The sequence below is a fragment of the Python bivittatus genome, unplaced genomic scaffold (assembly GCF_059951505.1).
Source record: "Python bivittatus isolate LINGU-HERP-01145 unplaced genomic scaffold, Pbiv_v1 ctg000590_np1212, whole genome shotgun sequence".
NCBI classification, from domain to species: Eukaryota; Metazoa; Chordata; class Lepidosauria; order Squamata; family Pythonidae; genus Python; species Python bivittatus.
In genome coordinates this window covers 9046410-9060271 of record NW_028277086.1, presented here as the reverse complement: position 1 = coordinate 9060271, position 13862 = coordinate 9046410, and the positions used below count along the sequence as shown (strand labels likewise).

At 39.3% G+C, this 13862-nt stretch overlaps 1 protein-coding gene across 5 annotated transcripts in view; it reads left to right on the top strand.

The window, feature by feature from the left end:
* PHF20L1 (PHD finger protein 20 like 1) overlaps positions 1 to 11454 on the top strand; it is a 52976-nt gene extending 41522 nt beyond the window's left edge. For all 5 annotated transcript variants that reach the window (XM_088148952.1, XM_088148950.1, XM_088148954.1 and 2 more), the window contains 6 exons: positions 515 to 696; positions 2412 to 2511; positions 4685 to 4880; positions 5663 to 6029; positions 8250 to 8415; positions 9486 to 11454. In XM_088148952.1, the coding sequence (XP_088005078.1) occupies positions 515 to 696; positions 2412 to 2511; positions 4685 to 4880; positions 5663 to 6029; positions 8250 to 8415; positions 9486 to 9628 (1154 nt within the window). In that variant the 3' untranslated portion in view covers positions 9629 to 11454. The remainder of the gene's footprint in view (positions 1 to 514; positions 697 to 2411; positions 2512 to 4684; positions 4881 to 5662; positions 6030 to 8249; positions 8416 to 9485) is intronic.
* The last annotated feature ends 2408 nt before the right edge of the window (positions 11455 to 13862 follow it).

Here is a 13862-nt window from a genome sequence, read left to right as displayed (position 1 = left end):
TCTTCAGTTGCTGTGCCTCCATCTCTGGAGTTCTCAGAGCAATTTACAACATACTTGTTTTTTTTTTTAGTTTTTTTTTTTTTTTACTGATTTAGTTGTGGATGAAGACTTTTAAAAAATTGCTTGATCCTTTTGATTTTGATTGGCTGATGCATAGGGGGTGTTTTACTGCTGACCTAGAGTTTTACTATTGTTTTAATTTGACTATTTTTTGCCAGCCATTTAGTGCAAAGACACTAATCCATGTCATCCCTGAGAAGCTACTTTTTGACTGTTTCTGGTTATATTTGTACTTCACCTAAAAGTTTTCTGAAAGAACAGTGTCCTAAATAACTTTAGGCATTTTTGTTAATACAGTGTCATCCATGTAGAGAATTATCCAAATAAGTCTATCTGTTTTGAATCTTAGGCATAAACTGTTTATTTTTAAATCCCATGTTATTTATTTGTCAAAGACCTTATTTGTCTTTTTTATATGTGCTCATTCACCAACCATCTCCAAATCATATTCCAGACCTCTCTGATATGGAGTTTTTGGATGACTCGTCTACTGAGAGCTTGCTGTTGAGTGGTGATGAATATAATCAGGATTTTGATTCAACCAATTTTGAAGAGTCTCAGGATGAAGAGGATGCTCTGAATGAAATAGTCAGGTGTATCTGTGAAATGGATGAGGAAAATGGCTTCATGATTCAAGTAAGAATTTAGTTATTTGCTGTCACTTTTTCTTTGTGGTTTTCACTCTGTTCTGCTTGTCACCAGGCAAGAGAAATTTATTTAGAAGTTTATAGGATGAATTCTAGGCTGGATTGATCCAGCAGATTTCTCCTAAGTTACATTCTTAAGAAGTCTCTCTCCATTACAGTGAGTTCACGGACGTTCTCGCTAAAACAGTAGTGGTTCAGCCTGTGACAGCAAAAGCATTGTGAATGAACTTGTTTGGTTGTTACTTCTAGGATATATAATAAATGTTATAAAAATATGAGACAGTTGATTAGGCAGATCAGAACATGCAAGGCGTAATTATCTTATGTCAGCCTTGCGAGGTAGTGCAGGCGGGAAGCACGACCAGATGGACTAATTCCACTTTATTGTAAGATTACGTTAACAGAATCTTGCAAGTTTGAAAATGCATTTCTCCCCTGCCACCTTTACAGCCCAAGGAACTAGGGAGGGTCCCTTCTGAGATGTCTGCCCTGCCCACATTCCTTCTGTGGGCTCAGCTGCCTCTGATCTGACCCTTGCCTTGGCTGCAGCTCTTCCCCCTGTCTCCCAAGGTAATTCCCACCTACCATTACATCTTCTGATAATAATTAAGATCAGGCCATTAACAGTGGTTCTTGCTTCTTATAATCATAAGATATTCAGAAGTTTCCCAGCATTGTTTTTTTGAAAAAGGGAAATGTTACATTGTTTCCCATCTGTTGATTCTAACTTATGGTTCTTATTACTTAACCTTGCCTGCTTGGCCACTTCTGTTGCTTAGCAAGCTGTCTGCAAATGCCGAACTAGAAAAAAAATCCCTACTGAATGTTTTCCTCCTAAGAGCTCCCTAGTCAAAAGGTAGACTTAAATTTTAAGAAGGCAAGGAGGATGCACCGCCTCCTCGATTATTCCAGCCTTTGTTCTTTTATTTTTTTAATTTAAATTAATTTTATTAAAGTAATTAACAGATGAAAAATAAATACAGGCAACAGTATTAACAATATAATGTGATCTCAACATTAGTCAGCATGATCATTTATCAGTTATAAACAGGACAAATGCAAAATGTGTGATCATATTGCTCAGAAGTCTTTTACCCCTTTTTTTAAAAAAAAGTTGACAACCAACACAACCAACAACCCATTTGCTGCAGATGCTACATGATGACAATACCTTTAGCTAATCCCTCACATCCTCCTCCCCCAATGTACAATTTTTGAGGTCTTGATATATTCCAAAGTCTAGAGATATAGTTGAGAGCAATCTATTAATCTTTAACACACAACGTTTGATCCAGTCATATTGACAGCCCTGATGATTTCAGCCCCAAATGAAGCAGAAATAGGAGAAGGCTAAACTATAATGATTAACATTTCAACTCCTGAGTTGCATCCAAAAGCAAGATAATTACAGCTAATCCATATGAAACGTTCTCTGAGATTCCTGATATATACCAAGCTATGTTTTTGCTGTAGAAGTTTTATCCTAAAGTAATTAATGTTGTGTTATTTGAAGCTATAGGAAGAAACTCTAATGAGATTTTTGGACCCTGAATTAGACAGAAACGCACTCACATATTAAAAAAAACCATTCAACAGAAAGAGCTACGATTTGAACGTACATGGTGGAGTCACATCTGATTGACACTTGATTATGTCCATTGTCTCCTGCATTGACTTCTCTCCTTGTTTTTATCATCCCCACAGTGTGAGGAATGCCTGTGTTGGCAACACAGTGCATGCATGGGATTGTTGGAAGACAGCATTCCTGAGCAATATATCTGCTACATTTGCAGGGATCCACCTGGTATGAACACATTTTCAAGTCCATTTCAAATTCATTCCCAAAATTCCAAGCTCTGCATTTCATGTTAATGTGTTGGTATAAAGACCACTGTCTAGTTCTGTATGCACTAAGGGTATGCTTAGGCAGGTAAGCCTAGTTCTATTATTGTTTTTCTGGGTTCACTTGCAAAATGTTTGGGCAACTCACGTACAACCTTTCCATAACCAACCACCCTAATAGAGCTCTAATTGCCGTGTTCTGCCACCAGGTGCCAGTAAGATAGTGTTTGTGCTCTTGAGGTATTTATGATTTGCATTGTAACCTGATGGTTGGTCAGACAAGTTTAAAAATGTAACTATGCTACTGAAACTGAATAAACGTTCAGTAAAGCTTATTTAAAACCCTACCTCCTCTCTTAGCTTGGCTTTGATTTCCCATACCCTTTGGAGTCCCAAATGGAAATTGTTTGACTTTTGAAAATGTGGAGGCACCATCTGAAGTCATCAGAAGCAGTTGTCTCAACATCCATATGGTATTGTTAAAGGGGCACCATTGAGCAATCTCCAGTAACACTAGATGTCTTCAGGACATTGCTATGAAGACAGGACAACTTGATTGTCAGGATGGTATTTGATGGATTTAGTCAGTAGTCTACTGCCAGATACCAAGCTTCTGAAGTTGCAAATTCAGAAGATTCTAGTCATGCCCAGCTATTTGGAGAAAGGGGAAAAATATATATTGCCCTTAGCATGTGTATGTGGGTCACTGGAAGGGTGTGAATATTTCTGGCACATATATGGACATGCGTTGGAGGATAATATTAATGGAATGAAAATAATATAAGCATATAAAAGCGTAAATTATGCATAGACAACATCAAAAAGCTTTACATTTTTTTGCCAAGAGTTACTGGGTAATCATATGACAGTTTTGAGAGATAAGTACATACTTCCAGCTAATTATTGTTTAAGGGTGGAAAGCAGTAAGAAAACTCTCAAGGTAACAAATCAAAATAGAAAAGAACTTTTATACTTTTGTACCAGAGAGTCCGATAAAATAATAGCTCTTTTACTATTACAGATGTTTTTGTTGAATCCGTTGAATTGTGGGTTTTATTACATACATAAAACAGAGGAATTCAAGGGAATTATTAGTAAACAGAATTTACTTCATAGCTTTGTTACATCTGCATTTATACATCTGTTTAAACCAGCAGGCTTAATATCTATTTACTTCCGTGTATGTCCTTAGATTCCCTCCTGATGAAAAATTGAAATGTGAGAATCACAGTATTTTGCTGAGAGGCATACTGATTACTTTACCACCAGCCTAAGCTGCCTACTAAGAGCCAGTTTGGTGTAGTGGTTAAAGCACCAGGCTAGAAAATGGGGGACTGCTTCTCGTCCCACCTTAGACACAAAAGCCAGCTGGGTGGCTTTGGGCCCAGTTACTTTTTCTCAGCCTTAGGCATTGACAAATCACTTCTGAAAAAGCTGCCAAGAAAACTTCAGAGGCTTGTCCTAGTAGACACAAGGAGTGAAGTCTGACTCAAAGGCATCCCGCTCCCCCCAAATACTACCTATTACAGTAAAGGGAGAACATTATCTTGTTTATTGACTTGTTGACATATTCCTCAATATATGTTGGAAGTAAGAGTAATCAGCTTTACTGAAAATAATTCTGCTTGCTTAGTCACGTACATAAGCCAAAACTATCCATTTTTGAAAGAGAAGGGATTTCTCAAGTTTTTCAAACATCGGTGCATGTTTAGTGTAGTGTATGTATCCATGTTTTACACTGTGTATGTGCACATATTCTTTACAGTGTAATTTTTTGTCCAAAATTTGTGGTTATAATTTTTTGAATATTTTTCTTGGATTCTTTGTGTCTATTGTATTTGCATATTGACTCTCTTGCTCTGTTATAACCTCCACTTCTGGCTTTGTATTTATGGGAGTCCTCTTGTTTTTAAACATTAAATGAGTGAATCATGAATGGACTTATGGATATTTTAATTCCTGCTAAACAAATGGAGAGCTTTCCATTGCTTTAACAGCTTGTTGAACAAATGCTTACTTCCCATTTGTATATTTTTCCTACTGAGATTTGATCTCTTTCAGCTATAATTAGTCAAGAGTAATCTTCCTGGAGTCTTGGTAGTATAATAAAAATCTCATTTTCATGTTTTGTCTAGGTCAGAGATGGAGTGCCAAATATCTCTGTGACAAAGATTGGTTGAATAATGGCCACATGTGTGGCTTGTCGTTCTTAAAAGAGAACTACTCTCATTTAAATGCCAAAAAGATTGTGTCAACGCATCGCCTTCTGGCTGACGTGTATGGTGTTACAGAAATATTACATGGGCTACAGCTGAAGATTGGAATACTAAAGTAAGCGTATCCTGTAATGCTGCAAAATATTTTTTTTCTCCCTTTCTCATCCTGCTACCCCTTGGCACTGGTTGAATTAAGACCATTTTTCTCTGTGTTAGCAATAAAATATTCATAATGAACATTTGTGATTACACAACATACATGGAATGATTTGTGAAGTTAGTGACTTGATTAATGCAAATACACAAATTTGTCATGTTTTTGTAAGTATATTATTTTCCTTTCTCTGATGGTTTGAGCAGTCACTATCACTTTCAAATGTTTATTGAGAACAACATGCCAGATCTTGTACGATACACCAAAATTACATAATCCTATCAGATGACATTGAATTCTCGTATAATTATTACTCATCTTAAGTGCATAGCAAGACCTTGTATAGCTATCACAAGATTGAAGTAATGTATTTGATTAACAGGCATTAGTGCCAGCAAAGTTGAGTTTCAGAAAGGAGAAGTTCTTACTTGCACATATCAAAACATACATTTTTCTTGTTCATTCCTTCTGCATGCAGAATGCAATATATTGATATTACAGAGGATTTGGACAAATCTCCCTCCCAATCAGTTATTTCTGTTAATGAGGTAAACTGTTCAATTTGAACAGCAGATGAATACTTTAGATGTTTCATCATGGAAACTACTCATTGTAATCAGCATTTCATTTTTTAAACTGAAATCCTAGGTATATTTTAGGCTTCTTTTCTATTCAGACAGTGCGTATATGACTTGGTGCCTCTACCAATTTGACCTGCATACAACTTTTTTTTCCCCCCCCAGAAATAAGCATCACCCTGATCTTCATCTCTGGGCTTGCACAGGTATGCGGCGGGATCAAGACCAAATCACTCTTGGAATAGAAAGAAGGGTCCTAACTGTGCCAGAAGCCATTAATCCCTCTGGAAGGACGTGTCATAGTCAAAATCATAAAGAGCCCCCTCGTTTAGCTCCAAAGATGGAAGAAACATACATCAGAAGTGAACACAGTTATCAAAAACCAAGTTTTGGTCAGGATTGCAAGTCAGTTGTTGACCCCGCCAGCTCAGAGGATGATGACACCAGCAGTTTTGAACATAATCAGGAGCTTCTCTTAGAAGAGAAAAACTGTTTACAATATTCATCTACAGAAGATGGTTTTGGCCATCAGGTAAATCAGCCTGTTCATCTGTGTGACTTTCTAGAATTATGGAGACAAAAATAAGAGTTTTTTAGCCCAGAGGTCCCCAGTAAAAGCCACAATGACATTGCGTGTGTCATGGCATTATCATGTAAATGATGTGCATTATGGGATTGGGGTCATTTATGTGATAATATCATGACAAGGTGACATTGCTTCCCATGTCCCCCTTGCATTAGCCACTTAAATGATAACAAATGCATTCATGCATCTGATAAAGGGAGCTTGAGTCCATGAAGGCTTATACAATTATGAATTAATGTTCTTTTGTTTTCACTGGAACATATCAGTTGTGTGTGTGGGGGGGAGAAATATGCTGATAGACAAAAAGACCTTGGAAAGAACTGAAATGATGGGTCCTATTGTTCACTGAGGATAAAGTATAAATCAGAAAGTTTCAATGTACAGAGAGGTCTGTTCAACATAAATGTGAGAAATCACTTCCTTAACTTTGGAAGCATTTCTGAAGAAGGTTAGAAATTCTTTGCTTGAAAGGCTGGAGGAAGAGTTTAATGGTGCTTTTGGTTTGTCCTAAGGGGACCATCTATCTAGGAAAAGAGATTGTGTCACTTCTGGGCAAAAGGAATAGGCCAGATAGGGCAACTAGTCTGTATTCTTGTGCTTTGTTTCTATCTGCTTCTTTGTTTAGTTGACTGCCGGAAGCAAAAGTGCCTCTAGACTCCAAGTTATGGCTACTCCAAGGTAGTCAGTGGAAACGGCTCATCTGTAGGATCTCTTCCAGCTACAGCTCTGAATTTGAAGATAACTATAGTGTGGGATGGCTTAGTTCTTAATATTTTTATGGTAGAAGCAGACACCTGTTAGAGGCTTAGCTCTGTCCCATAATAAGGTTCACTGGTACCTCTAGGTCAGTCATCCATAAGCTTTTCTAAGAATCCAGTTGTTAAGGAGTAACCAGAAAGAGAGGAATGCTTTTCATAGATTTCTTCTTCTGCTGGACCATTACGCTTTCTGCATGATTTTAAAATTTTCATGCATCTATAATTTTTTGTTTCTTCCAATTCCATGACAGCCACAGTGCCAGGGTACTGGGGGGAAGAGGGGTTGTTTTGTTTCATTTTATGTTTTCTGCATGGTATTCTGTCATACCTACATTTTGTATTTCTAGATAATGCCACTTTGTTCCCTATCTAGTTCTGTTCCTCTTGCTTTCATTCTAGTCTACAAGGTCCTCCTTGCACATTCTTCTTGATCATAAATTGTCTGCATTTGGAGTCATATCTTTGTGGCCCATGTGAACAAAGGCTTCATCCTAAGTTTTTCTTCCCTGTCAATCCAGTCAGCCAACTGGTGGGAGTAGCTTATGTTGTGTAATTGGCACAAACAAGCTTTCTTCTGTTCGTGAATGTGACCTTGGGATGGGGAAAGAGAGACAAAGAATGAGAGATTGATTTCCTGAGATTTCTACATGTGGTTAGGCACATGTATTACAGAACTTAGCTGAAAGTTTGAGCACTGCTGTGCATTTGAGCCCCCAATTTTTATATACCTGGAAGGCTGAGAAGGACCAATTACATGAACCTTGACATTCAGAAAAGCTCTCATTGTCTTGTTTCCACATGGCTGGAGAACTGAACTAACAAAACCTTCAATGAATTTCTTTTTTCTGTCACTGATCACTGGTATATGAAGAACCACTACAGTCAGTGAGAAATTCTTGGGCTAATATTTCTTAACAATAGGAACTTTGCAGAAATCTTCTTCTTCTTCTGTTGCTGTAGGCTGCAGCCAAGAGGAGAGGGGGCATATAGGTAGCAGCTTTGAAAAAGGGCAAAACATGTTCCATATCGGGCTGTAGTGAACTTTAAATAGCCAGTTGGTTTTCAATTAAGCATCTGCATGACTTCGGGCAGTGTTAGAAATTGGTGGGGATTCATGATTTCCTAGAATACACATAGCATTTCTGTTGTCGACCTCATTTGCTGAGAAATCCCAAGTGTCCTGAATGTTACGATTTCTAACAAGTACTGCTGTGCTTTATAGTTTTTATTGTGACTGTCGTTAACTAATGCTCACTGCAGCAGAGGAATCGCCTTAGTTGACCTCCTGTTCTGCTGAGTCATTCAGGAGCAGCAGATCTATTTCAGCTCCCTGCAGAAGTCACTTGAGAGTCACTGATACTGTATAACTGTTTTGATAACCTGGTTCTCTTTTGCGGTAACTGCACAGAAGCATTCAGCTGAAGGGAACACCGTGTTTGTGTTCAATGAAAAAAGAGGAGCCGAAGAACACGTGGATGCTCGTCTTCAGTGGCAGCTAAACCTCCTTACCCACATAGAAAATGTGCAGAATGAAGTCACTAGTAGAATGGACCTGATTGAAAAGGAAGTTGATGGTAACTATTTTCAGGCAGAGCTTATGCTGACATTTCTCTTTCCCAAAGCTCTTTTTGGGTAACATGACAGATAACAAAATGTGCTGGCCAAAATATATTTGGGATTTTTAGCTTGAGACCCAGAGATGCACATGTCCCCATGGATACTTGCCTGGTGCTTGCTAAGTTCCCTATCTCACCTGGCTTTTTTACATTAAAAATTATAGATATAAAATTTCTCCCCATCTCCATAACGTTATATTAATATTAACATACAAAATGGATGATGCTGGAATGCTACAAAGCAAAGCACCTGAGCTGTCTTTGTCCCTGGGGATGTCTCCAGAGTCCAGAAGATAAAAATGATAGCCTGTTCTAATTCAGCGCTTAGCTTGGAAGTGTGCAGAAAGTAGCAGGATGATAAAGAGAGTCTTGCAGGAAGAGAGAGGAGGCTAGAGAAAGATGTGTGATGTCCCTGAGAGCAGTCTTTGTGTGCATGGCAAGCTATCCCAGCAGCCATTGTGTGAGGGCACCCGCAATATGCCCAATATTTCCAGGGGTTGGAAATCCCTGAAGCATATCAGTTTTTTCCCGACAGAGTGCCTTCTACTGGTTTCATATCACCAAAAGGGTAGCCTGCATCCATTTTGCAATGTTAGAAGATTTCTGATAGGACGTTCTGCTGTCACTCTGTTCATGTTGGGTTCTTATCCCATAACCAGTTACAGAAGCTGATTGTCTGACAAGCCTGATTTGACTGTATTTCGTTTGCTGGAAACAAAAAGGGCACCCGATTAACTTAATAATTACTGACGGGAGTAGAACAAACACTTAAAAAACAAATCCTTGGTTTCGTCAAAGAACTTACTGTCTTAGTAAGTTTTGGAAAATTCCTTTTCTTCCTAGATTCTTTTGGAGTGATGGAGTGAAGGTATAGCAGCATTAATTCTACTTGGTGTTGGTCTGTACCGAAGGATGGTGCCACGTGGCTAGGGTTCTGTTTCACGCTTCAAATGCAGAATTATTGCTTACTGTAATTCCTGGACTAAGTAAAGATGCGGCTTTTTGTCTCTTTTTTTCCCCCCATATAGTGTTAGAAAGCTGGCTTGATTTCACTGGAGAATTGGAGCCACCCGATCCCCTTGCACGTTTGCCTCAGCTCAAGCGTCGGATTAAACAGCTCATTTCTGACATGGGTAAAGTCCAACAAATTGCAACCCTTTGCTCTGTATGACAAAAGGGAAGGTAAAGGAACGCACACAGGCTCCAACTATGGGTTTCTTCTGATTCACAAGACTCACAAAAGGGTACCTTTAAAAAAAGAAGCCTGAATGCTGTTCCTTATTCTCTGCCGATTCTCTCCTTAGCCTCAAAGTGGTGGGTGGGATGGGGCAAGGGAGAAATCTCATCTATAAAGGAAAGTTCGTACCGGTTTGATCTGAAAAGCAGGGAAGTAAAGATTTGTGTATTCCTTTCCATGTACAATGGTTTAGAAACCTCAACAAAGGCATGTTTTCCTACATCTTCACATGCAGTATCAAGGAAGAAGTCCACAAACTGTTAAACAATCATAAAATAAGAAGTCGGCCAAAGGAATCTGCATTGGAAGAAGGAACAAATTTGCCTTGTTTTCTTTCAGTCGGGACAGCAGAACAAGGAGATTTGTCCCTGTTGGTATCTTGAAGGGTGAAAAAGTTGAACAAATGCCTGTTTTCCTTTGTACTGTAGATATCCAGGAAAATGAAAAATTCTAGCTTCCCTTTCAGAAGAAACTCTTTTCTACGGTAGCCTCTATGAATATTTTTTTAAGCCAAGCCTTCCTTGCATTGAATCTTATGCTCCATTTTTAGAAACCAAACTGGGAAGGTAATGGTCAGAAGTGCCAAAAAATGCTTTCAAAAAACACTGAAACGGGAGTGTGTGAGGTCAGTTGAAGGGGACCTTTCCCCTGACTTCTCATTATCTGAATCCTCCATATTGCCAGCATCATCCAGGATTGGATCTCATTCATATTTGGGTAAGCTATAATTATAGTATTGAGGGATATAGTCCCGTTGCTTTTTTAAATGTGTCTCACCTTCCTCAGCTGGATTGAGGAACTGCAAGAGCATCCAAAATGCCAAGGACTGGCTGTGAAATGGGTCCACGTCCAACCTTTTTAGCCTTTGTAACGCGAAATGAAAGCGAGTGAGGAACACAAAGGTTGATGCTGTTTTATTCCAGGGAGATAAGCCTGTGCATGCCAAGAATCTTGGAATAGGTCAGCAATTCATAAAACGTGGCATGCTCTGTATATTCTCCCTGTGAATCCCAAATACAAGTTAGGAGCCCTCCTTCTAGAAAGGGTATGGTGCGAGCGTAATTACCTATTAAAGGCATTCACGTATGATTTGGCAAATCGTTATGAAACCAAAGCCAGCCTAGTTAGCTGGGTTTTTAAAAAATTCTGGGCCAAGTCCAGGGTTTTCACTTTAGTTTATCTGCATTATTGCTGCACCCAGTGCTATAGTATACCTGTTAGGGTATGTATATATGTCTTTGTGTGCGTGCATGTGTATGTGTGTATATATACATATACATACATATATATGTGTGTGTGTGCGCTCATATACATACTGCATTCTAGAGACATATTTATATTGACAAGTCTAGTTTTCTTACAATAAAAAGACCTTGGTGACAAAATATTTAAAATGTTACCTTTTAATGAGCTGTTTCTTAGAGAGAGAGAGAGAGAGAGAGAGGATAAAAAAATAATCTATGTACAGATTTTGAAATTTGTAAAAAAGAAATAATTTTTTAAAAAATACTGACTGTTCAAGAGAGGCTGCACCATTGAGGACAGCAAGACAGTTGAATGCTCGAGGCCTCCCCGACTGTTCCCGTGCTGGCAGTATGTATAAAATGTGTGAGAACTACATGAAGGACAGTAAACTTGAACCTCCATGGGATAAGAGTACAAGCCACTGTACATTAAAATGTATTTAAATTTGCAGATACACTGTCTATATGTAAGGTACTGTATGTAAAGCTGTTTATTAAACTATTCTGTATACCGCACGCCCTTTCTGTCTGGTTGATTTGCTTTTCAGAGTGTTGAATAAACACAGCATTTCGAGGTGGGCTTTGTGCAAATGTGCTGCTGCTGGTGGCTTTAAAGATCACCCTCTGGGGTTTTGGTGGGAAGCAAGAATATACCACAGTAATTAGGTACTAGGATCCAGAATCCAACTTGTAATAATTGTGGTTGCTTGGTGCACACATCCCCAAACAAATCTGTATGCATAGAAATTCCTCCGTTTCTCTGTGTACGTGTGCGCTCCATTTGTGTAAACAGCTGCACAAAAACAAATGTAATTCAGAGGAACTGGACTTGATAGCTTTACATTCACTTTTAATATGTTGGTTTGGCTCCAGAAGATCAAGACTGGTATGTTATAAAAAGCCTTTGGGGCCAACATCCGCTCTTTCAGCTGATCATAGGTGCTTTTGTTTAATTCAGAGGTGACATATTTTCACATTGTACACTACAGTTTCTCCTGAATACTTAGCCAAATTTAAGCGAAGGTTATCATCTACTTATCAATTAGCTATCCAGTGTTGTTACTCTGGACATAGATGATCCCACATTCTCAAGGAACTTAGGTGGCAAATCAAGCTACCTGGGAATTAGTGATAGATAAGAAAATACCAGGTTCAAAAGATGGCCTGCCTATATAAGCAGATTTGTATGTTTCTGCCCAATAACTCCCACAGTCACTTTGGTACCGGACTACATATGGACTTGGAAGAGTGAGGAACTTTTGAGGCTTTCACAACATTAACAGTAGGAGTCCAGCTCCTCCTTACCTTTTCAGTGTGTTTTTGGCCAAGGTTTAGGATTTATGGAAAGGAAGGATCCCACCGTGACCTCAGTAGGTGAACGTTCAATTCAGGTGAGTCTTAGATCTTTTGCATTTTTTCTATGTGCTGCACATTGCAAGAATAACAACAGTTTTCCCCCAGGTCTAGTGCCTATATGGGTAAGTTTCTGTTTCATGGCCTCGTATATGTATATTTTTAAAAAAATCCTATCTCACCTTTTCATTCTGTAGAGCACTTAGAAGGGCAAGGTGAAGAAATTTAAGCAGGGACATTTGCGTGACCCAACTCAATGGGTCTTGAAATAGCCTGCGTCACTAACCTCCTTTAGAGCCCAGTCTTCCATTTCATAAGTGAAAGGTATTTGAGGGGCAGCAGCTATAAAATACTGGCTGAGAACATCCTCAAGGGTGTAGGTTGGATGCCTTTCCCTCACAAGGGAGATGGTCTTCCTACATCCCAGAATGAGTCCCTTGCTGTTTGTCACCTTTCTTTGCCTTATCGATAGAGCACTGACCAGCATCTTCGGTAAGTCAGTTGGTATCTCTTTGTTCACAGGTGCCTACCTTTAGAATAAAATCGTAGAAACCTAAAGTTGGAAGAGGGCATAGTTCTCATCTAGTCCAGCATCCTAGAAAGAGTGCAGAGAAGAGCAACAAAGATGATAAAGGGGTCTGGAGGCTAAATCCTATGAAGAATGGCTAAAGGAACTAGGTATGTTTAGCTTAACCAAGAGAAGACTGAGGGGAGACATGATAGCAGTCCTCCAATACTTGAAGAGCTGCCCCAGGGAAGAGCGCACAGATTTATTCTCCATAGCACCTGAGAGTAGGATAAGAAGCAGTGGGTGGAAGCTTGTCAGAGGGAGATCCAACCTGGAAAGAAGGAATTTCCTGACAGAACTATTAAGCAGTGGAACAGCTTGCCTCCTGGAGTTGTGGGTGCTCCATCGCTGGAGGTTTTCAAGAAATGATTGGACAACCATTTGTCCAAGATGGTATGAGGACTCCTGCCTTGGGCAGGGGGTTGGACTAGAAGATCTCTGAGGTCCCTTCCAACCCTATAATTCTATGATCTTGTTCAGTGCAGGATCCACTAGACCAGTGTTTCTCAACCTTGGGAACTTAAAGATGTGTGGCTTCAACTCCCTAAATTCCCCAGCTAGTCATGGGATTCTGGGAGTTGAAGTCCACACATCTTAAAGTTCCCAAGGTTGAGAAACACTGCACTAGACCATCTTTAACAAGTGACCATCCAACCTCTTGAAGACCTAGCAAAGGAGAACTCCCACATCATGCAACAGACTGTTTCTCAGGCTGAATCTCACACAGCCAGGAATTTTGGAGGCTTGTGGCTGATGGATCTGCAAAGAGAAAGTGGAGATGGTACAACCCAAATGGAAAAGCAGTAGATTCGCTCATGGGTAAAAATTACAAAGTTTGGGGCTTTTTACCTTAGGAAAAAATAGGACAGGATAAAATAAGGTTATGCAGAGTGTGGAGACAGGATAGGGAGCATTCTTCAGAGTGCTAAAATCTGGGGGTCATCTAATGAAGCAGAATAATGGGAGATCCAGCATAAATGAAAAAAAATTGCTGTGATTTAGG